Raw genomic sequence first — 24,910 nt, forward strand, 5'->3', positions numbered from 1 at the left:
CCGCCACTGGCAGGGGGAGTGGTGGGGGGAGATAGGCCTCCATTCCTTGGAGGACCTGAGATGTCCCTAGAGAGGTGGCGTCTGATACCCAAACTGACATATAGACACAGACATACAGGCACACACAGATACAAACATCCATTCCCACCCTCATGCTCTCATATGCAATTACTCAGCAGCAGGTAAGCGCAGAGCCCCTCCTGATAATCCTCAATGTCTACGTGTATTTAAAATTGAGAGGTGGGCAACAGCGCCAGGGGTGAGGTTGTACACCCTGATGGTCTTCTGGATGCTGTGTAGCGTGCCCACCCCCAAGGTCCTATATGTATGTGTTATGAGAGTGTGAGTAATGTGAATGTCTAAGTTGTGGGATAAAATTGAGGCACAGGCAGCCAGAAGGCGACAGAGGGGGGGGATGCCTCCTCTGCACCCTGGTGACACACCTTTACCCCAAGGCCCTGCATGTGTGGGTGATTGTGGTGGAGCGGGAAGAGGGAGGCAGCTGGAGATGGGGAGGGAAGGAAGGGAGGGGCAAAGGGGCCCAGGCCCATCCGGACCGGGGCCCAGTTCAGCAGCGCCGCCCGGCCCCACAGAGCTCGGGACGGCCCACCCGATCCCACCACAGAGAAACTGCACCCACCCTGTCATCCACTCATCCTCCAGACTACACAAGACAATAGACACCCAGGCTGAGTTCTTCCTCCACCTCTCCTATATCTCCCCCACCTGAAGAGTGAGTTGCTGGAGAGAGGAGACCTCCTGCAAGATGTAACAGCCTCCCCCACCAGTCTTCCATACAAACGTTAGACATGCAAACACTCAACACAGCAACACTGAAAGCATTTGAGTGTAAATTTCATTCAAATCAAACTTTATACACAATTACAATAATGGAAAAAAGTCTAAATATTAAAACACTACAACCGCCGAAGAAACAAATAAAACCAATCACAATCAACATCAAAATATGATCATAGAAAAATAGAAGAAGAAGATGACAGCTCCAGCACCGCCCACGACCCTGAAAAGGATATGTGGAAGCGAACGGATGGATGGAAAAATAGAAGAGACATATCACACAATTCATATACGTTCATGTGATCTCTATGTTCAAAAAACCCAATAACCTTGAATCCTTCTTTTAAATTACATTTACATTTCTGCTGGCAGCAAAGAAATTAATCAGAAATTAACCACAATTAATCTGCAGCTTCATCAATGTGATGCTGAGTTTCTGACTGAAATTGAGTCTGAACATGTCTGACTCTGTTAAACAGTCAGAGTGTTTCTCTAACAGCAGGAGCCTCTTTACACTCAGCTTCACACAGACGAGCTGAGCAATGATCAAGCAAACTTCTTCTTCTGTCATTTTTAACAGCAGCTTGCATCCAAAGATGTTGAACTACTGCCATCTCCTGGCTTTTACTCTTACTTCTCTTCCAGATCCTCAGATCCTCTTGATGACATCAGTATTTCTCAAAAATGAAAAACCGCTCCTTTCACCTCATCATGACTTAACTGATTAACCACTTTTTCAAACGTAAGTTTCATTTCACCACCAGTTCCTACCCTCAACACTCTCCTTTGACTTCTATACTTCCTGCAACTAATAACCACATGTTCAACCGTCTCCATAGCATTACACCATCACATAACCCAGTCGGATGTTTCCCCATCATAAAAAGAGAACCATTCAGAAAGCAATGACCTGTTTGTATTCTCCTGCTGCCTATTTAACCCACGACTCCTCTTAACTTCTATTGTGTTTTGTACCCCATGTCTCCCTTTTGTTCCATTATCCCATGCCATTCTCCAGAAATTCTTACTTTGTGTCCAAACTATTCTTTTCCCTCAGATTTCAACAATGGTATCTGCACATCTATGTCTACTTTTTTAACAGCTGCTTTAGCCAACCTATCTGCTCTTTCATTACCCACAATACCTCGGTTGAGGGGGTCAGACCAGCACAGTCTCTTTCAGCACACATGGATATTTCATCAGTCTCATAGACACTGAGAACAATTTGTGTAGAGACTAAAGAAACAGTCCACACATAATTGAACAAAAGGCCTCTAAAGTTCTGTGGTTGCCACATTTCCACATGACTGTTTAATTACAGCAAAAACCATAATTATAATTATCTTGATTGATATTGTAATCTCAGTTTTCAACACAATTGTTCATTAACTTAAACAATGTTACAAGATAAATATATATTCTTAGTGCTTATTTTCTGATTAGATTGTTTTATGTATTTTAATAAGAGAGGCCTTTATAAACCAAGCCGATGAGGCGAACAGGAGACCGGTCTAAAAAGATTTAAAGGTAAGCACAGCCTGTTCAAAGAAAAAAGCCAATTGTGCAGATTGGATGAATTCTAAATTATCTGTTCGCCGAGCTGATGATCTTCACCATTAAATTGGCTCAGTAGTGGTGAAATTAAAGTAAATTATAAAATCTGTTAAGTAGATTTCGGGTGACATGTCCATGGTGATTTTGGGTCATTTGTGATAAATAAAAAGTAAAGTCTGGGGAATATTTGATGAAAACTTGTTGTTAATGCTGGGGTGAATTTTAAAGTTGATGTGACGTGTGCTTAAAGTTGAAGTGTTATGTGTGTCAATTGTGTTACGTCAGCCAAGAAAAGAGATTAGATTAGGACATTCGGTTCTTCTTCTTCCTAGCGGTTTATATCCCGCGACGCAGGGTCCGCTATCTTGCATGCCTTCCTCCACTTCTTCCTATCAAGGGCGTCTTCTGGTGTAACATTCACAGCCTTCATATCATCCTTGATTCGGTCCATCCAGCGCTTTTTTGGTCTTCCTTGTGGCCTGTTTCCCTCCAGATCTAATTGGTGGGCTGTCTTTGCGATAGAATTTTTATCGCTACGGACAACATGGCCATATCATCGGAGCCTCGCTTCTCGCATCTTGTCTGTGATCGGTGTCACTCCCCATTTTTTCCTGACCTCTTCGTTCCTCACTCTTTCAAGTCGTGTGAGACCCAGAGGCCACCTCAGCATCTTCATCTCCATGGTGTGAAGAGCTTGTCTTTCGCCTTAAGATAGATTGGCATTCTCTTGTCGCATAAGACTCCACTCACCTGACGCCACTTCATCCACGCTGTGTTGACACGGAGTCTGGCGTCTGGCAGGGTTTCGCAGTCTGAGGTGACGAGGGACCCGAGGTACTTGAATTGGGCAACTTTAGTCAGCGGCTCGCCGTCGATAGTGATGGTACTGTTGGTCTGGGGGCCGCATTCAAGGTACTCTGTCTTCTTGATGTTCAGGCGCATGCCGTTTTCGGAGAGCCGGTCTTTCCATGCTTGTGTTTGGATTTGCAGGGCTAGGCAGTTTTCTGTTTCTGATAGGCACACATCATCTGCATACAGGAGGCTCCATGGATGTGGTGATTGCAGATCAGCCGTCGCGGTGTCCATACAGAGAGTGAACAGCAGGGGCGAGAGGGCCGAGCCTTGGTGGACACCAACGGTAATTGGGAAGGCTGGTGATATTCCCGCTGAACATCGGACCTCGCTTGTGACATTACGGTAGAGCAGCTGAGTCCATTTCACATAAGCTTCCGGGGCACCATGATTAGGACATTTGGTTAAGGGATTTAATTCCCAAATTGATTATAGGCTTGGACCCGAGCATCAGATAAATAAACTGGCGATTACAGTCCACAGTGGTGCTTCTAAATGTATTTAATTTGATCTAGGACTGGGGTTGGACTCCTAGGAGCGCAGTGTTCAGCATGTGGCAACGACTCCTGATCGTGGACGCGCGGTAAGGCCTGGTGACGTCCAGTTAGCCCGGGTGGTTCCCGCGAGGATTCAAACTCCCGTTAATAACCAAGTGGTCGAGGATCACTTCTTTTCTGCACTGTTTGAACGAAGAGCTTGGCTCAGGCGTGACCATTTCAATGCGGGTGACAGGAACAGCTTTAAGTAAAGCTTCAGGCGCCAGTTAAATACTGAGATGCTGGTTAAGTGGAGCTTCCGGTCAAGCTGCGGGGAGCGCTTAAATTAATATAGGGCCTAGAAATTTGACCGTTATCAGTGACGGCGTTCCCGAAGCGGGTTGATTGACCAGCAAGGTTGGACCTGGGCTTAGAGGCTTTTAAATTTGTCGAAATTGTGTAAGAAAAGTCTGGTATCAGCAGAAGCGGGCATAAGGGTTGGACCCGGGCGTTGGACGCCAGAAAACCCCCGTAGGGATCATGGTGTTTGTGTCTGTGTGTACTTGGGTTGTCTGATTATTGTGTATTGCTGCAAGTGTGCAAGAATTCTGCTAACCACGCTGAGGATTTTGATGTGAAGGATGTCGTTTGGTTAATGTTTGCAAATGCAAAGAGCTTAGTATATGTGTGTGTGTGTGTGTGTGTGTGTGTGCTGAGGGTGCGTTCTTTTTATATTAAAATTAGTAGAGTTACAGAGGGTATATAGAGTGTGAACATAAAATAAGAGCTCGATTACGTTGTAGAAACGGATGAAAGTCCAGTGAGTGAAGAGTGTGTGTGTGTGTGTGTGTGTGTGTGTGTGTGTGTGTGTGTGTGTGTGTGTGTGTGTGTGTGTGTGGCAGGAAGTGAAGCAGGAAGTCTGAATAGAGCTTGTGAGCTTGTGAGAGACGTTTCAAAATGAAAACAGAGGAATTAGAGAATGAAAGTGCAAAGTAATAGTAATGAAAATGATATTAAATCAATGTCTTAGTGTGTTAATACAGGTGCCCATGGACTTGCTCAACCTCCTGGAAGAATACAGCAGAAAAATGATAGATTAACAGAATTGGGACGAAAACAGGCTTTGGTTTAAGATTTCACAGCTTCACCTCTCATCCTGTCCTTATCCTGAGAAGAAGCTTAAAGGACAGTTAATCTCCTGATGAAGAGAGAAGACAGACAGAACAACACCGTGGACTTGAAGAATTAACAGCAGGCAAAAAGACACTGAAGGCTCCAGCAATGGTCAATGGTAACTTTATTGTCCCTAACGGGAAATTGATTTGCAGTATGTCCGTACAAACAAACAAACAGACAACCAACACACCACATACACACACCAAAATAATATAATATAATATAAGCCTGAGAAAACAACCTAGATTTTCCATCAAAAAAGGGCAATATGCAATGGCAACAACACTTATGGTTTAGTGTTATTAACTATGATAATAGCACTGGGTACAAAAGACAGTCTATGTCTCTTTGTCTTCACTGCAGGCACTTTATAACGACGACCTGATGGAAGCAGTTGAAAATCATTAAAGAGACGATGATCTGAACACAACAGGACAGAGGTCGCCTTCCTCAGCACCTGCCTGTTCTAAAAGTCCACAAGCTGGACCTGAGACCTCCCTGAAATCTGACCTGCCACTTTAACCAGGTTGTTAAGTCTGGTCTTATTATTCAGGGACATATTACCGTACCAAGCAATGATACTGTCATGGTCCTGGGTCGGTGACCCAGTGTTTTTGGTTCTGGACTTTTACTTTTGATGGTTTGTATTATGACTGTTGATTTGGGTTTCCTAGGGTTTAGTGGTGTTCCCTCTGTTTGGTGTCTTCCCTGCTTGTGCATCCCCTTAGTGTAGTAGGTCTCTGTGTTTAGTCCGCGTCTCTGAGTCTGTGTCATTACGTGCATGTGTTTCCTGTTTTACTTTGAAGGTCTCTGTCTTATGTCAGCGTGTTCTGTTTACGTTTCCCCTGCCCCGTCAGCTGTTATGTTTCCCAGATGTGTTTCCCTCCTGTTTCCCATCCCCTGATTACTGGTGTGTATTTATAGTGTGTGTTCACCCGTCCTCGTTGCTGGTTCGTCTGTGTTGTTTCCCCTCGGTCTCCCTGCGTCTCTCCGTGTGTATTTCCCCGGACCTCCCTGCATCTTCGTTTCTGGTTTGTTTTGTTAGTTTTACCCAGTTTAGGTTCCAGGTTCATGTTCCCAGTGCCATTGTTGTTTGTATTTCCTTTTGTTTAATAAATACTCACCTGCACCTGAGCTGCCGCATTTTGGGTCCTAATATATTCCACACGTCTGCCACACCGGACGTGACAGATACTTTAGGTTAAAACAGATTCAATAAAACTTTTATAAAAACGAGTCATCACTTCAGATGAAACATTAAAACCTCTCCACCTCCTTAAAAAGTACAGTCTTTGTTGAACCTTTTTCACTGTAGCAGCAAGATGTGACTCAAAGGACAGAGCCTTATCAAGAACAACCCCCAAATACTTCTAACTGTCCACCAGTTCAATGGCTGCACCATTTACCCCTGTTAGTGCAGGATGGGGGGATGTCTTCCTGAAGTCAGTTACCATGTCCTTGGTTTTCAAGGTGTTGATCATTAAGAAGGACTGATCACACCACCAAACAAACTCATCCACAACAGGCCCATGGGAATCCTCTTCACTGTCAGTTAAAAAGTCTAAAATCCAACCCACGAGATTAAAATCAAGTTTAAACTGGTTAAGAAGTTTATCAACTAAAAGATGTGGCTGGATAGTATTAAAAGCTGAAGAAAAATCAATAAATAAGAGCCCAGCATGAGCTTTGGCGCCATCAAGATGGCGATAAAGGAAGTTCAACAGAGTGACCACTGCATCATCCACACCTCTACGAGGCCTGTATGCAAATTGTAGTGGGTCTATAAGCTTCTCTACTTGCTGCAGGATCTCCTTCCTGACAAGTTTTTTAAAGGACTTCATCACTAAGGATGTTAAAGCGACAGGCCTAAAATCATTTAATGACGTAGGTTTTGTGGTCTTAGCAACTGGAGAAATAATTGATTTTTTCCATACCTCTGGATCCTTCTGTTGCTGAAGAGATAAAAGAAAGATGTAATAAAAAATACTGCATAATTGCTCAGCGCATGTTCTAAGCACCTGGCCACATATATTATCAGGACTTGGACTTTTATTAGTCTTCCTCATTTTAAAAAGATTTCACCCTTCTTTCATCAAAGAACAAAGCTGGGGGGGCTCTGGTGCTCTCTATTAAGAAATCAAGTGTATTCCTTGAATTATAATTATCATTAAATCTCAAATAAAATCTATTCAGCTCATTGGCTAACTGAGAGTCTGAACTAAAACCAGGGAGACTTATCTTATTACAGTCACTGTAACAGTGACCAGTCATGTGTTTCATGCCTGCCCAGGCCACCCTTAAGTTATTGCTACCCATCTCCGCCTCTACCTTATCCTTGTATTTTATTTTGGCTTTTTTAATTTCTGCTCTGATCTCCTTCCTAATTTCTCTAACTTTCAAGATATTCCCTTCAATAAAAGCTTTTTTCCTTTCATGAATCAGCCTCATAAGAGCTTTGAAGACCATGGTTTGTTATTAGGGAAAAAATGCACAACCTTTGAAGGGATAATCATGTCTCTGCCAAAGGAGATATAGCTGCAGACAACGTCAGTGAGTTCATTAATGTCTCTGCATGATTCTATAAACACCGACCAGTCTGTACAGTCAAAGCAGCCCTGCAGGGCTAAAGAGGCGTCGTCACTCCAAACCTTTATGCGGTGTTTCCTCACCTTCTCTCTTCTCAGCACAGTCTTGTAAAGTGGCAGAAGATGCACCGTGTTGTGATCCGAGGATCCGAGGGCGGGGCCAGCCACAGATGTATACGCACCTTTTATGGAACCGTAACACAGATCCAGAGTCTTATTGAAGCGTGTGGGACAGTTCACATACTGATAAAAACTGCTCAGTGTTTTCTTCAAGTCGCAGCGATTAAAGTCCCCAAGAACAATATTAGGGGCTTCAGGAGAGAGAGATTGTAGTGAGTGGATGACGTTAGAGATGGTGTCAGTCGCATTCTTAGGATTCGCTTTAGGATGGATGTAAACAACGGTGACGTTGATCTGTGGGAATTCCCTCGGCAGATAAAACAGCCTCAAAGACACAGAGAGGAGCTTAATGTCAGCCAGACACACTTGTCTACGAACGGTCACGTTTTTACACCATTTCTGATTTATATACAAACACACCCCTCCTCCTTGAGATTTCTGGGTAGCTCCGGGGTCTCGATCCAAACGTATGGGAAACCCGAAGCCATTTAGTTCCAGAGAACAATCATGGTCAGAATCCTTGAGCCAAGTCTCTGTGAATGCCATTAGACATGTATCCCTGTAGTCACGTAAATGTGCCACATTCAAATGCAGTTCATCCAATTTACTCCTCAGAGACTGCACATTAGCCAGGATTATTGATGGTAAGGGAATACGATTGTATCGTATTTGCTTCCGCAATCGCTGACGTAGGCCTCCCTTCTTACCCTGCTTCCTTGCTTTGACTCTGTTAAAAACAAAAGTGCCCCTGTGGTTACTGGATAATCCAGAGCTGGAAAACACTGGAGGGTGAAAAGAGTCCAGAGACGGGCCTTTCCACCGAAGATCCAGAAGAAACTCCCGTGAGTATGTAATTGTTTGAGAGTAGCAATGACTCCAAACAACCGTCAGGATTGCCAATAAAACCATGCGAAATAAAAAACCCATCTTCATTAAAAGAAGTTCCACAAAGCACAAGCCGATGCTATAGGATTTCCTCAGGGGAAAAAATAAAATAAAATAAAGGAATAAAAGAATGAAATAAAATAAGTTAAAACACTGACACTGACAGACAGAGACAACCTGCTGGTCGCCGCAAGAGCAGCGCCCCTCTCCCCGACAGCACCCGACACCACGTAGATGTATGTCGATGGAAACATGCGCTCTGAATTACAAGCTGGAAAGTGTACCAGTGACATGACTGTGTGAAACCACTGGATGTGACTGTCTGAGTTCATATTTGCCATGCTGGGAGTTAAGCGCCAAGAAAAGACTGAAAAGAGGAAGAGAGAATGAACAGAGAAGAAGAAACAGCTGATTTGGGCCTGTGTTTGATTTGGGAGGCCACACAGGAAGTTGAGAGAAGAGGGGACGAGGACCGGTGAGAGGTGAAGGCTGGACGTGTTAAAGTGACAGCAGGAACATTGGGTTGAAGATTGAGGCTGAACTTGTGGGTTTAGAAACATCCAGAGCATCGCAACAGAAAGGTAAAGAAAAAAAAGAGAGAGAGAGAGAAATACATAAACTAATAATACATAAATGAATAGAAAAATAGAAAACACACACGTAGAAATTGTCACATGTGAAATTATTTTTGGAGAGAATCAGAAGTGAGACAGTTTGAATCCACAGCTCAGTGCAAAGATGCAGGAATTAAATCTGATTATAAAAACACATCGAGGCAACGAAGACCAGCTTACACTCAATATTAATATGAATACACAACATACACGCAATGAAGACATGCTTACACTCATGAATGTGAACACATGACATAAATGCTAAATGGTTAGATTTAACACACTTAAAGGCTGAAGCTGAGGAATAACTCAGGAAGTTGCAGGACAATAGAGTGACTTTTGTGACAAAGACAAAGAGACTGGGAGGACCAACCAGTGATTAGAAGCTTAAAGCAGTTTTAAAATAGTGAATTAGAAGTGGATTCCAGCTGATTGAGCAAAAGAAGTGACGACTGTAGAAATAAAAATAAAAGAATAATAATTGAATTATGTGGTAATGTTTTGAATATGCATTTCTGTTGTCAGGGCAACTTCTCGAGATATGACTCAATATGCAAATTACTTGAATGAGTGGGGACAGAAAAAAAAGAAAAACACAAGTTTACTGTCTGAGACATGAGTGAAGTTTGCACTGAGAGAAATATTTCTGTGACTGTGTGAGAAGAATTGTTTGGTCAAATATATGATAGCAGCCGCAGGACAATTAAATAAAGTCTGTGACTAAGTGCAGTCGTGCAGATTTGGAGAAGAAGTTTATAATTTAGTGATGACACATTGTTATAAAGTGTTTAGAAAGGGCTTAATGGGAATATTACTGTTGGGCAAACTGTGCGGCTTTTAACAAGATTTTCTGTGTATTTAGCAGGTGAAACTATGTCAGCTGACTTCAGACTGTCAGGAAGCTGAAGAACCTGAGGCCAAGCACTGAAATATGATGTGGGCAAAATGAACAGAGGGAGTGATTTTAAGTCTGATTTCAGAACATGTAAGTATTAGTTAAGCCAAGAGTCGGGCAAAAGCTTTATGGCCCGAAAGTTCTAATTCCCACAACATATTGTTAGATTAGTAAGCAAAACTTTTCTGTGATGAAGATTTTTGGGGTTGTTGTTTTAGTGATGGGTTCATTCTGTCAGTTAGGTTTGGCTTGTTTTCTTATTTCAATAGAGGGAGTTTTACTAAACATGGACATGTGGAGGAGGGGCTCCTTCTTTTTGTAACAGTGCACTTAGAGAAAACTGTCAGGTGTCTCCCCCTTTGGTGATGATGTTTTGTGCTCTGATGAGCTAATAATCAGCTCTCTTTCTCTCCTTTGTTGTTCTAAGCAGGCCTGCAAGATTGAATTAACAGCGCGCTGTAAAACATTTTTGTGAGAGCAAATATAAGGTGAGCTTTTCCAGATTACAATGGGCTGAGGAAAAGGTCACCTGTGGGAACCTGTGAGTTCCTGTCTAAAAGGATTGCAGCGAGTCAATCCAGTCCAAGATCATAAACAATTGTTTTTTCTTTTAATAATGATGACATCATCTTGCTGGTGATGGAGACTGGAATAGGTTGCACGCAGGACTCTATTATCAGCAATATCTAGTGTGAATGCGTTTGAGTGAATGTGTGACTGTACTGACGATGTGGACTAAAGCGTTGACTGACTTGACACTGAGACAAAGACTGGACCAACGTTAGGATGAGTAGATGTTGACAAACAGTTCACGACGCCGGCAAGGAAAGGGTGGATGCTTTGCTTTGTTTTATCTTTGTTTTGCTTTTGGCAGGAACAGGAGGAGAAGAGAGACCGGAGGGGAGACTGCAGGTTCACGTGAGAGTGTGGAGCTGCAGACTGAACCCTTTTGGGTTGCTGATGCCACAATAATAAGGGAACATTGAAAATACACAACCCGTTGAGGGGACGGATGACATATATGGTTGGGCAATTGAAAGGTTTCGTTTTATTTCGTATGGTTTCTTTTGTTATACTTTAGCTATTATTCTCACATGCAAGTAAAGTTAAGGGGATAACTTAGGTATTATGTCGTCTTTCTTAGGAAAGACAAAAAGGGGGAGGCTGTTACGGAATAAACATATATTCTTAGTGCTTATTTAGTTCTTATTGTTACTTGTTTTTATTATAGTTTGCTTCCAGCTTAAGAGAGGGCCAACTTTGAGTATAAAATAGGTCAGAGGGTGACAGGTTGCCTTGACAACGGAGTCTTATTTTAGAGGAGGCTTAGAACAGGAAGTTTTGTGCAGAGCTGCAGAGAACAGGATTTGGACAGGAAGTGAAACTAGGCAGAGTTGTTTATATCGAAACTATGTGTGACTATGTGTGACTATGTGTGACGTATGACTAACTATGTTATGCTCATTTTGGCTTCTAATGCTTCAGATCTGCTCAGGATTTAGCCTGTGCACATCCCTTTCCGGAAAGTAATGCTTGAATAAAATAATTATTATTTTGACCACACTGAGTCAGGTTTTTCTCTGTCGGTAAAGAATTTAAAAGAACCGAATTTGATAAGACAGACATGTACAGACTGAACTATCTGTTCAACAGTCAGACTGTTTCACTAACAGGGGAAGACTCTAACTACACAGAGTGACCGAGTCAACGCCATACCATAGTTTAGTAACAGAAAAAGGCATGGGACGAAATGAACTTGCTGTACTTGGATTCAATAACCCAAATCCAGGATAAAGAGGTTCAGTGAATGTGGTGTTGAAGGTGTGGAGGTGGATCAGAGTGTCAGAGGAGACTCTGTAGAAGGACAGGGTGCCAGCAGGACAGTCCACATACACTGCTACTCTGTTAGAGACAGAGGAGGAGGAGGAGGAGGAGGAGGAGGAGGAGGAGGAGACGGATGTGTGTCTCTTATTGTGCCACACAGAGGGAGGACCAGCAGAGCAGCTCAGACTCCAGGACTGATTATTTAATCCAAAAATACACTCATAACTCCTTCCTTTTCTTCCAATTCCTCTGTAACTCACTGATAATAGAACCTCCTCTCTACACTCGACCTCCCAGTAACAGCGACCAGTCAGAGGATCTGTGCACAGCAGCTGATGCCAAACATCAAATCTGTCTGGATGATCAGGATATGACTGAGACACTAACACATGTGTCACCTTCTTGTTGTTGTCAGACAGTTGGAGGCAATTGTTCACTGTGTTTGTGTCGATTGTGAGTTGACAGGAATCTGATGGAGAGAACAAACACAATCCAGCTGCAGTTATTGATCCATCATCTGTTCATTGATTGACACTTTGATGATGACTCCTGACATGATGAAGATGGTTGAATGTGTGCTGCTTTGTTTTCATGAATCCCATTAAAAACACACTTACACTTCCTCAGACCTGGTCTCAACCATCGGACTCCAGCAGGCTCCGCCCTGAAAGGAGGAGGGGTCAGAGCAGTCAGCATGCACACATGGACATTACATGGCTCTCATACACACACTGTTACACACTGATAAAGGAACAGTCCAACATTTTGACACATAAATGTTTAAACTTCAAAAGAGCAAAACTCATAATCACATCACATTTAATCTCCTTTATTAAGCACGATGTCCAGGGAGCATTGACATGTGCCACAGTCAAGGTTCAACACACTGTGACATTCATGCTGTCAGGGAGTGGCTGCATATTACATGTAAAGACTGGGACTGGGTACAAAAAAAACAACTTCCCCCTAATTCTGTCCTGGACATGGTCCCTGCACACAGATAAAACTTAAAATAAATAAAGAGAGTGAAAATGTCAGTTCCTTTCCAGAGATCAGTTTGAACAGGCTGCACCATTGTTGCTGACAGAGATTTTGTCCTTTGAGACCACATACAGACATCTACTGTTTATGTTAGACCAGAATGGGAAAAATGTTCCTATATGTGTGATTGTTTAAATAACACTGGTTTCCAGCATTAAGTAATCAGACAGAGCCAGTTTCCTCATCTATCAGACACTGTTTGTGGCTGTAACGGGCCATCTCGCCTCTGTCAGCACCCCCCAGGGTGGCTGTGGCTACAATGTAGCTTGCCATCACCAGTGTGTGAATGGGTGGATGACTGAACGTAGTGTAAAGCACTTTGGGGTCCTTAGGGACTAAGTAAAGCACTATACAAATACAGGCCATTTACCATTTACCATCTAATACCTCAGAGTGTCCAGTCTTAGCTGCTCAAGCATCTTCACTCCTGCCTCTCCTGGGTTATTGTAGCTCAGGTCCAGCTCTTTCAGATGGGAAGAACTGGAGCTAAAAGCTGAGACCAGAGACTTGCAACCTTCCTCTGTGATCAGGCAGCCTGACAGCCTGCAGACATGACAAATACTCTTAGAGAATAGCAAAATAGCTAAATGCAAAAAGGAAATTGCAGCCAAAAATCATTAAAAAATGACACGACTGAAACAGGAGTTTCCATTTGCCCATTAGTCAATCTAAACCTAATCTAAATCTAAGAGCGATAAAATTAGTGAACCAGAAAGTATGACAAAAATTACATGAAGTTGGATTGAGGCTGAGTGTCATCAGCTTTGCTGCTATTTGGTTTTAATGACAATATTGGGGAAGCTAGATGTCTGACGAGATGATGACAGTAAATTACTATAAAAGCCTTTCTATGTTATAGTACCTTGTAAGGACAAAAGAAAGTAAAAAAAAAAGGTTTTTCACAGCCCATCAAATCTTTTCAGAACCAAACCAAAGTGGCTAATTGACAGTTACCTCCAGTTAACTGTGATACTGGTGAGGCTGGAATCATGTAAAGATTTCATTGGAAAAAAGAAAGGAAGAAAAGCCAAAACGGGAGAGGGGAATACTAATGTATTCTATGTAGAAAATAGGTTTTCAACATGTCGGAAAACATCCAACACCTTTTGTATGTTGTTCATTTTTTGGTTTAGATGCATCACAGAGATTAGAATGAACCAATTGAAAAAATAAAATCATGAAAAAAAATCATTAAAAAAAGTCATGCATCACTAAGACAATACAATAACAAACCAGATTTGAAATACTCATCTATTGACCATTTTAAGAACGCTGACCTGAGTGTTTCCAGTTCACAATATGGACTTTTCAGTCCAGAAGATAAAACTTCCACTCCAGAGTCCTTTAGGTCATTGTTACTCAGGTCAAGCTCTCTCAAACTAGAGGGCTGGGAGCTGAAAAGTGAAGTCAGAGCTTCACAGCTGCTCTCTGAGAGATTACAGACACTCAATCTGAAGAGACAATAATGAGAAAAATAAAATAATAACATGTTAAACTTTCTGGTGTGAATATTTCAAAAATACATTATCCATATAAAATATCATCTGTATAGATGTTAAATCACATGGAGGGTTGATTAAATGCATCATGGAATAATTAATTACTTAATTAATAATTACTCATTAATGAATTACAATTGAAAATTTATTGAATTAATCAATTATTCCATCTAGTCGACTAGTCACGATTACGTCGACTATCAAAATCGTCGATGACTAATTTAATAGTCGACGCATCGTTTGAAGCTTTGTAAGATCCCAAAAGACGCAGGAATGAGTAGTAGGATTTAAGAGTGTAATAACGGACTGAAACAGAAGATGGCAGCACTGCATGTACAAGGATGCCAGCTGCCATTAAACCCCGAAGAAGAAGTAGCTCTGTCCCAAAATTCATAGCGCAGCCCAGCTCAGTTTCCAACAATGGCGGCAGCTAGTTAGTTTTAATATTACTCTTATTATTCTTTCTGGGTCACAAAATAAACGTTTAACATATTTTCAGGCGAGAATGTAACTGTGTAAACCTCAAATATCTGCTCAGTTTATCAAGACACCACATATTTTCAAAAGCGCTCCGACGTTTTCGGAGACGTCTGTTACCCAGGGAGAATATACTCCAGTGTCCTGTTATATTTTAGATAGCAAGGAGCAGAAGGCTGCGTTTATTAAACTCCACCGAGACAATCTGCAAATTTCATTTAAATTTAATAAAATATCATCTTTTCTTTATTTTTAGTTAGCACATACCTTAAACACTTAAAGCTGTAAGCTAATGATAGTTATATAAGAGCAGACACATGCTGGTGCAATAAGCTGTATGTTTTACGTCCAATGAATGCATGATGTGATTGGTCGACTAATCGCAAAAATAATCAGTGACTAGTCGACTATCAAAATAATCGTTTGTGGCAGCCCTAATTCCATCCATCCATCTTCTTCTGATTATCCAGGGCCAGGTCGTGGGGGCAGCAGCCTAAGCACAGAAGTGCTCTGCCAGGAGCAGAGGGCCTGGTGGAGGGATCCCCAGCTACCAAGAATGAAGTGTGTTTTGCAAAATTCCTAGAAGGAAAACCTTGTAATACATCTCTAATAGAGTATTTTTAAAAACAACATTATTCATCAACTAGTTTTTGATCCTCCTCTTTCGTCCTTTGAAGATGGAAACTACAGTTATTCCAGGATTATTCCAGGATCTACATGTTGTGTTTTCTGTTGTTTCAGCTGACATGTTGTTCATGTCAGTTGCAATTAGCTAGCTGCAGATGAGAAACTGATGTCAGTGACGAATCACTGAGTTGAATGACTCAAAAGATGATTTTACAAATTCCTCAGAAAACTTTACACATTAATTGAACCATAGTTTGTCTTTATTATTTGATGTTCATATGTGTTACACGTTTTTAACCTTCCATTTTGAATTAAAACTAACATTTAAAATCTTTTTATATAATGTGGAAAGAGTAAGAGTATTTCCACCAGGAGCAGAAACATCTGAATCACAGCATGACTATGCTTTTGGTGGATACTGAAGACTTCAGCCTTTCAGACATAAATACATTATTGTTTTTTTTAATATTTGTTCAACTATATTCTAAGCAACAGCTGTCTGGTATAATTTTTGGAAGTCTTGGGGCTTGTTAGAAACTATGAAACACATCATACAGATTTCTGAATGTTAGAAAACAACAAGGTGTCCTTTAATTCACAGTAACTTCTCCAGTAACTATTGTAACCACAGCCCATGGACATCTAACAAGCCCTGTACAGTTAAACCTAATAGTTACTACATGACTGAAACAGCAACATTATCTATTTTAATAAAACATGCACATTCACAGGTCACACTGCTCATTTCTTTCTACTACATTTTTCACGCATAGTCTTAAATCAGAGTGAACATAGTCAGACTTGATTGAAGTAACTCAGGTCAGCCTTTCATGTCAACTCAGTTTATGGCTAGACTCAGTTTGTTGACCTTGTGCTTTGAAAACGGGTCCTGTTTGTCCCTATTGTTTTTGGATTTTTGTTTTCATCTTTTAGATATTGCTTCTATTGGAGTAATACGTACATTAAGAGTAATATGTGCTTACTTTTACCTGGAATGGTTGAAACTAAAATAAATACTTTGAGGGGTGATAGTCAGCGGGGATTATGCAAGTTGAAGAAAAAAATATACACTTTTTAACACTTTTAAAAGTATCAAAAGTGTATTTGGTGACACACAAGCAGGGTAAAGTTTAAGTATAGTTTGGGTCCACAGATGTCCAAACCCCTGTGTGTAGGCCTACTTAGTGTTGAGAAATGCCATCTAAAAGAATGGCCTCTAGACCAAGCAATGGTTTTTACTTTTTCAGCATTAACCCCGCCCACAGCAGCAGGGCCAGGAGAAGCAACGTGAATTAAATAAATACATCATTGAATAAATCATTAATTGTGTCCTTAAAATAATTAAAATAAAAATAAATAAGCAAATAATTAATTAAAAATGTAATTATTAGAATGAGAAATAAATACATTAAATCTTTTAAATGAAATTAAGGGATAATTAATTATTTATATATTTCTCTAATTTATTAAGTACACTTTTAATTAATTAGTGAAGAAATACCTTCCTTATTGATCTCCAAAAGTTGATTCTGTTCATCTGGATGTAGCATTTTCAGTGGGAGAAACATTTCGTCACTCATCCAGGTGACTTCTTCAGTCTCAGCTGACTGCAGGTTTCCCCAATCTTATAAACAGTACGTTTGCATAATGACTGAAACCTTCTTCTTCTTCTTGTCCTTAGCGGGCGTCCAGCGGTGGTGGTTGGCCGCGCAACCAGTACGCTGCTCTAGGTGCTGCAGGTTCTTTTGCTTGACCAACGATTAAAGAAGACATGGATGAAACAAATCGAGGATGATTTGAAGGCCCGTCGACTTGACCTCGAGCAGGCAAGAACCATTGCCTTAGATCAAAAAGCGTGAAATGACTGAAACCAGCCCACTGAAGGAACAATTGATCAAAGACCACTGATCAATGGCCATGAGTCACATTCACAGAGAGTTGGGGAAAGGCTGCAATCACAGCATTGTAAGATGGTGACAGATGTACCCTTAGGCCCCCTCCTCGATTCAGAGATGGTCTTTCCCTTTTCATGTAAATGGCCTCCTTGACTCCACGCTCAAACCAGCGTTCCTCCCTGTCCAGGATGTTACATCCTGATCATTGAAAGAGTGTCCACTGGCCTGTAGGTGTAAATAGACTGCAGAGTCCTGGCCTGACGACGTGGCTCATCTGTTCCGATACTCCTGACATGTACAGGATCACTACAGGTTTTCGCTGAGGCAGCAGTTGTGCTTCTCTCCTGGATCGGTTGGAGCTTTCTTTTGGCGCCTTCCCAGCTGGATGTTTGTCACATTTACTTAGGGCCTTTTTGATGTGATCTTCTTCTGCTTCCCTGGCCACTGTGTGTGGGGATGGTGTTCGCTCTGTGTTGTAGCGTCCTGATGACACCCAATTTATGCTCCAGTGGATGATGAGAGTCAAACCTTAAATACTGATCCGTATGTGTAGGTTTATGGTACACATCAGCTTTTAGATGTCCCCCATTACTGATGGAAATCTCACAGTCTAAGAAGGCTAACCTGCCACTTTTCATATCCTCCCTGGTGAATTTGATGTGTCGGTCCACCGAGTTAATGTGATCCGTGAAATGTAGTACGTCCTGAGATTTGATTTTCACAAAGGTGTCATCCACATTAGTGATGTATTTATTGAATTGATTTTGGCACCCATAAAATTATTGCTAGTTTACTCAAAATAAATGTAAGACATTAACATTAAATGGTTTATTATGATAATGAATACATGAAACTGATTAATTACATAAAATCAGGATTTCTTAAACTAAATCGAAAGTGCAGACTCATTTGTCATGTTACTCTTAAATGTTTTCCCTAATAACAATAATATAAATACACTTTAGCCACAATAGGGCAGTAGCATTAATAAATGTCACATGAATATGAAGCCTTAAATAATTCCAGTGATTTTGACAAACAAATCAGAAATAGATGAAAGTGTTTATTTTCATGACAGATCCTCCAGAGTGATTTCTCTTTGAAGTTTTTCCCTGAAGTTCCTCCTTTTGAGAATTGAATAACTTTACCCCATCTCTATCAACCCCCACTGTTGCAGTTTATCTATAACACCCTGTAGTTATTTATCTGTTCACTTCTGACACTTTCTCAAATTCTTGGACAAGCAAATGTAGACTTCACAGCCCGATAGCAGCTGATAGAGTAACTACTGTAAATCAGTGGGGTTTGCACGTCCTCATGGGACTAAAAATGTGGTTTTATACAAAACCCCTTTGAAAGAGATTTCAAAGTAAGGATATGTCAGTATAAAAATAATGTAGCTTTTAATTTGTAGATTTCAAGTCAAATCACAAACAACATTATCTGACCTGAGTGTTTCCAGTTTCCAGTTTGCAGTCTTCAGTCCAGAAGACAGTATTGTCAAACCTGAGCCCTGCAGGTTGTTGTTACTCAGGTCTAGAGCTCTGAGCTCACAGTCTTCTAGTTGAAGAGAGGAGGACAGGGCTTCACATGCTCTCTCTGACAGGTTACAGCTATTCAGCCTAAAAAAGATATATGTATATTAATAAGAATGGAATAGTAAGGCTTTTCTGTTTGTCAATTGTATTTAAATCATAAAAACTTCATAACGCTTACAGAGCTTTTTTAGAGGCTTTGACCACTGGCAGCAGCCTCAGAAGAGCCTCCTCTGAAGCAGAGTATTTCTTCAGGTCAAACACATCCAGATCTTTTTCTGATGACAGTAAGATGAAGACCAGAGCTGACCACTGAGCAGGAGACAGTTTATCTGTGCAGAGACTTCCTGATCTCAGGGACTGTTGGATCTCCTCCAGTAGAGAACGATCATTCAGTTCATTCAGACAGTGGAACAGATTGATGCTTTTCTCTGCAGACAGATTCTCACTGAGCTTCTCCTTGATGCACTGAACTGCTTCTTGATTGGTCTGTGAGCTACTTCCTGTCTGTGTCATCAGGCCTTGCAAACGAGTTTGATTAGTCTTCAGTCCCAAGAGAAAACGAAGGAACAAGTCCAGGTGTCCATTGGGGCTCTGTAAGGCCTTGTTCACAGCACTCTGGTAAAAATATTTTTCTGTCTGAGAGCCTGTTTGTTGCTCTTCCAGCAGATTGATTCCAGAGTTGATGAAGGTCAAATGGACACGAAGAGCAGCCAGAAACTCCTGAACACTCAGATGAATGAAGCAGAACACCTTGTCCTGGTACAGTCCTCTCTCCTCTTTAAAGTCCTGTGTGAACACTCCTGAGCACACTGAGGCTGCTCTGATATCGATGCCACACTCTGTCAGGTCTGGTTCATAGAAGATCAGGTTTCCTTTCTGCAGCTGATCAAAAGCCAATTTTCCCAGAGATTTAATCATCTTCCTGCTCTCTGGACTCCAGTGTGGATCTGTCTCAGCTCCTCCATCATACTTGACCATCTTCACTTTGGCCTGAACCACCAGGAAGTGGATGTACATCTCAGTCAGGTTCTTGGGCAGCTGTCCTCCCTCTCTGGTTTCCAGCACATCCTCCAGAACTGTAGCAGTGATCCAGCAGAAGACTGGGATGTGGCACATGATGTGGAGGCTTCGAGCTTTCTTGATGTGGGAGATGATCCTGCTGGCCTGCTCCTCATCTCTGAATCTCTTCCTGAAGTACTCCTCCTTCTGTGGGTCAGTGAACCCTCTGACCTCTGTCACCATGTCGACACACTGAGGAGGGATCTGATTGGCTGCTGCAGGTCGTGTTGTTATCCAGAGGCGAGCGGAAGGGAGCAGGTTCCCTCTGATGAGGTTTGTCAGCAGCTCATCCACTGAGGTGGACTTTCTAGGGTCAGTTAGGATTGTAGTTTTGTGGAAGTCCAGAGGAAGTCGACACTCATCCAGACCATCAAGTATGAACACAACCTGGAAGTCTTCAAAGCTGCAGATTCCTGCTTCTTTGGTTTCAGTAAAGAAGTGATGAACAAGTCCCACCAAGCTGAACTTTTCCTCTTTCAGCACATTCAGCTCTCTGAAAGTGAATGGAAATATGAACTGGATGTCCTGGTTGGCTTTGTCTTCAGCCCAGTCCAGGCTGTATTTCTGTGTTAAGACTGTTTTCCCAATGCCAGCCACTCCCTTTGTCAGCACTGTTCTGATTGGTTCGTCTCTTCCAGGTGAGGCTTTAAAGATGTCTTCTTGTCTGATGGTTGTTTCTGGTCTGTCTGGTTTCCTGGATGCTATTTCAATCTGTCTGACCTCATGTTCATCATTGACCTCTGCAGTCCCTCCCTCTGTGATGTAGAGCTCTGTGTAGATCTGATTCAGAAGGGTTGGGCTTCCTGCTTTAGCGATGCCCTCAAACACACACTGGAACTTCTTCTTCAGTTGGGCTTTAAGTTCACGTTTACAGAGTGGAGCAAATATTTCTGAAGGTAAGAAATTCAGAAGAATTAATTATAATAAATATCACAGCCTTTCAGTACCCTGAAAGGATGAATCCTATCTGCATATTGAGGATTTGGAGAAATTCTCTTACTGCTCTGCAGATGGTCAAGCATCTCATGCTGCTTAAGTCTCCTCAAGAAGTGGAGTGTGATCTTCAGAAATGCTTCTCTGCAGCTTTTTCTTTCATCTTCATCCTCACCTTCAAACATCTCCTCATCCTCCATCTGGCTCTTTAAAGTTTCTGGGTGATCTGGACTCAGAAGCTTCTGGATCTTCTTCAGCTCGTTCTTCACAAACATGGTGATGTTATCCTCCAGCAGCTGGAAAAGAAGACTACATGAATTACCCAGTGGTAAATGGACTGGTTCTTATACAGCTCTCTGTGATACTCTGTGCACACAAAGCATTTTATACAACATGCCTCATTCAACCAAGCACATTGTTCTGTGCTTAAATACTTTCTTTCACACTCTGATGGATGCATCAGAGGGCAGCTTGGGTTTAGTACGTTACCCAGTACATTTGCCAGCCAGGCTTTGATTCACAAACCTTCTGACGAGTAGCTGACCTGCTCACCTCCTGAGCTACAGTCACCCCAATCTGACTGAAATCATGGAGCCCAAACTCTGATTTATGTTGGACACACTGACAATCCTCTGGTCCACAAAGTGCAGCATAGAGGTGACTGAAAAGAACAAATGTAAACGTAGTACTACAAACCGTAACCACAGAGTCCAGGTGTGTTTGATGTTGCTGTGCAGACTGACCAGTGGAAACCTCTGCTCTCTCCTGCTCCACTCTGTGGAGGAGTAATGAATAATTAGCTCATGTTATGTCTGTCCACACACAGACACAAGCTAAAGGTCCATGAAGTGATGTTTGGATGGGTTCAATCAGATGACTGTCATGGTGAAGCTTTGCTAGTCCTGGTGATCCCACTGAGAATTAACAACTCAGTTTCCAGATGTCTGTAGTTTTCTGCTCAGTTTCTTTAGTCCCAACAGCTCTTACCATCTCCTGCATGAAGCTTTCCCTCCATGCTCAGATGCCCTGGAACAAGGTGCTCTCTTTATATCAGTGACTGGTTTAAAGGGACAACTTGCAGTGCTCGCCAAACTTTGTGTCAGCAAAAGTAGTTCTAATGTTTATTACACTTTTTACATTTTTACACACACAAATCAATGAATACAAAAACATAAACTTTTCAGATATTTTGTTTTACAATGTTACAAAACTCAGTTCACAACTACACAGTCTGATTTACAAGAACAAAATATTTATGACCACAGTTTGAGCCGATGTTTGTCCCGAGTCTGTGGACTCAGTGCTTTTGTTTTGATTGTTATTGTCTTTGGTTACAATTTCATCCTGATTAAGATTTTCTAGTTCTGAGGTTTTGGTTTCTGTGTTCCCTCTGTACTGTGTTAGTATTGTGTCTCTGTGTTCACTTCCTGTTTTATTTTGACAGAGCCATGTCCTACGTTAGTGTGTCTAGTTTGCTTCCCCTTGTCTGGTTGTGTCCAGTTGATCCTGCTGTGTCTCCCTTTTCTCATTCCCTGATGGCTCTTTTGTGTATATGAGCCCTTTGTTTTCTCCTGCTTGTTGCTGCTTCGTCTGTGTTATCTCACCGTGTCTCCGTTTAAGGTTTCAGGTTAGTTTTTTAGTTTTTCAGTAGAGGTTATCTTAGCTTCTGCACAGGCCATCTCCACTGCACTTCACCGTTTCAATAAAGCTCACTCACTTCACAGCAGTGTCAGCATCTTGGGTGCTTCATTAAATTCAACATGGCTCGCCCCGCTAGCCGTGACATAAGATGTGAAAACAATATCCAAAAAACATGAGGGAAAAACAGGAAATAGTTTTTTTAAAAAAAACTTTTTATTTGGTGCTTTTCCAAATTAACAATACACGCAGACAAAAGTCTGAAAAGGAACACAAAAACAAAAACAAACAAACAAAAAAAAAAGACAAAAAAAACCAAAAACCAAAAACCAAAACCACTAAAAGTTATAACATACACCTAATCTGTGGGGGAAAGAGAATAAAGAGTAAATATACACATATATATAAAGATGGGGCCAGGAAAGCCCGAGTTCCGGTCCTCTCACCGGCAGGTCCGGTTTCATCCACAATCATAACCTATTTGAGTGCAAAGCGGGGAATAAAGGGGCCCCATTCTCTCAGGGCTCAGCCGTCCGCCTTATGGGGCTGAAACAGGGAATAGTTTTAAGGTGCAGGGCCAACAAACTGAGTCTAGCCATAAACTCAGAGTTGATTGAATTAGCATTTTGAATTGGCTGATCTGAGTTAAGAGAAGGGATATTTTACTGTTATTTTATTATTGCATCAGAAATCATACAACAAGCATTTATTGAAGCTAGTGACATTACACTGAAGTTTTTATTACAGTGATTGTTATAACTAGTATAACTATAATCTTTATTTCACAGGTGTTGGTATAATCATATAATCTTTTGTTTCAGGTGTAACCGTGATCATTTTCACACATTGCAATTTTGTGCTCATTACAGAGTTGTGCTCAAGTTAATAAGGATTAAAAGCTACAGTCAGTGGGATGTCTGGCTGATCCATTGAGTAAAGCGACTTCGAGCTGGAAGGCCACACAAACACTTATATCATGTTATTCTTTATGGTCTTTTATTCAGTTATATCTTTTATCAAACTTTAAGTAGTGTGCATTTGCAATGATTAGTCATTATTTCATTTAATCATCGTCATTAATTGTTAGCTCATTAAAGAATCTCTTTAGGCTGTCGGCCTTATGTTACATCTTCTATTACAGGTATCGTCATAATCCCATATTAACATTTTCTATTACAGGTGCAGTGATAATCATTTTTATATACATGCATTGTATTTTTGTGCTTGCCAAAGAGGGGGGCTCGATCAACTAGTGGAGGGTCAGAAACTTTGTTTGGCGCGAGGACCGAACAATCTATTGTGCTAAGGATCTTGAGCTATAGAAAGAACACGCTTACAAAACACATACTATGTCAGTTATTGTTATCCTTTATTCATTTATATTCCTTTATTAAGCTTTGAATAGTGGCGTTTGATTAGAGCATTTATTCAACATATTACATGTATGATTTCAGTTAGGTTATTGCACACATGAAGAGTTGGCCTCTGTCCTTATAGACGGAGTGAAGGCTGAGGTCGAGACACACACACAGTTAGTGAGTTCAGGTTTAGGTCAGAGATCAACTAACAATTCGCAGAACCTTGTAGCTGCCATGTTGTGTCTTCACAGGGACAGTTGGCTCCAGGAGATAAGGGGGAGTCAGTGCCTGCCCTCGAGACGGAGAGAATGTTCCTTTGTTATATCAAAAGTTCTCAACATTGATTATATTGTACCTGTTTGACGCATGAGGGGGCGTTCTAATACCCTGATTTTTACAAAACTGTTGTTGTATGTTTTTTGGGGAGAGATCTTTTGCTGTCTGCGTGCAGTATTCATCTCCCACACGTGTGTTCATTAAAATCATTGTTTTGACCTGACCCGGCTGGACCAGTGTTGTTATTTTGGTTTACCCTCTTGTATCCATCCCCAATATTTTGAACTCGTAACAGTTACTTCAATCAAGTCTATGTTCACTTTGAGTTAAGATTATAAATGATTAATGTAAAAGAAAAAAGCCATCATCAGCAACTGATTCTGATTTAGCAGGTTTTCAAATCTAAACGGTACCCATCCCTAGCTGGCTGTAGTCAAACCTTTACTTAAAAAGCATCCCTAGACCAGCTGTCTTAGCTAATTATAGGCCAATCTCCAACCTGACAATCCTTGGAAGAGTAGTTGGGGGGAGACAATCAGAGGGGCAGTGTGATGATCTTAGGTTACAAACTACCGCAGTCAAGTCATTAAGGGAGACGGGATCAAACTGCTCTAAGACAGCTGAGCACACAGGAGAAAGACTCGGACTGAGGCAGCAGTCGGCGAGACAAGAGCCCTAATAGATAGAACCTTGTTGTTAAAAATGCTAAAACATCATCACAAATGCTTGGTGAAGAAATGACTCCGACATTATCACGTGAAGGAAGAAAACGATTGAGGACATTAAAAAG

General features: G+C 41.4%; 1 protein-coding gene and 1 pseudogene across 3 annotated transcripts in view; both read right to left on the reverse strand.

Moving 5' to 3' along the window:
* Positions 1 to 2,600: 2,600 nt before the first annotated feature.
* Positions 2,601 to 24,910, reverse strand: part of LOC134619409 (uncharacterized) — a 111,034-nt pseudogene continuing 88,724 nt past the window's right edge.
* LOC134619390 (protein NLRC3-like) overlaps positions 9,206 to 24,910 on the reverse strand; it is a 28,037-nt gene continuing 12,332 nt past the window's right edge. For all 3 annotated transcript variants that reach the window (XM_063465209.1, XM_063465208.1, XM_063465210.1), the window contains exons 4-11: positions 21,545 to 21,623; positions 20,916 to 21,144; positions 19,035 to 20,805; positions 18,767 to 18,940; positions 14,098 to 14,271; positions 13,208 to 13,363; positions 12,397 to 12,443; positions 9,206 to 12,248 (exon numbers count right to left, since the gene is read on the reverse strand). In XM_063465209.1, coding sequence (XP_063321279.1) covers positions 11,638 to 12,248; positions 12,397 to 12,443; positions 13,208 to 13,363; positions 14,098 to 14,271; positions 18,767 to 18,940; positions 19,035 to 20,805; positions 20,916 to 21,144; positions 21,545 to 21,623 — 3,241 coding nt within the window. In that variant the 3' untranslated portion in view covers positions 9,206 to 11,637. The remainder of the gene's footprint in view (positions 12,249 to 12,396; positions 12,444 to 13,207; positions 13,364 to 14,097; positions 14,272 to 18,766; positions 18,941 to 19,034; positions 20,806 to 20,915; positions 21,145 to 21,544; positions 21,624 to 24,910) is intronic.

Source organism: Pelmatolapia mariae, linkage group LG20 (assembly GCF_036321145.2).
Source record: "Pelmatolapia mariae isolate MD_Pm_ZW linkage group LG20, Pm_UMD_F_2, whole genome shotgun sequence".
Lineage (NCBI taxonomy): Eukaryota > Metazoa > Chordata > Actinopteri > Cichliformes > Cichlidae > Pelmatolapia > Pelmatolapia mariae.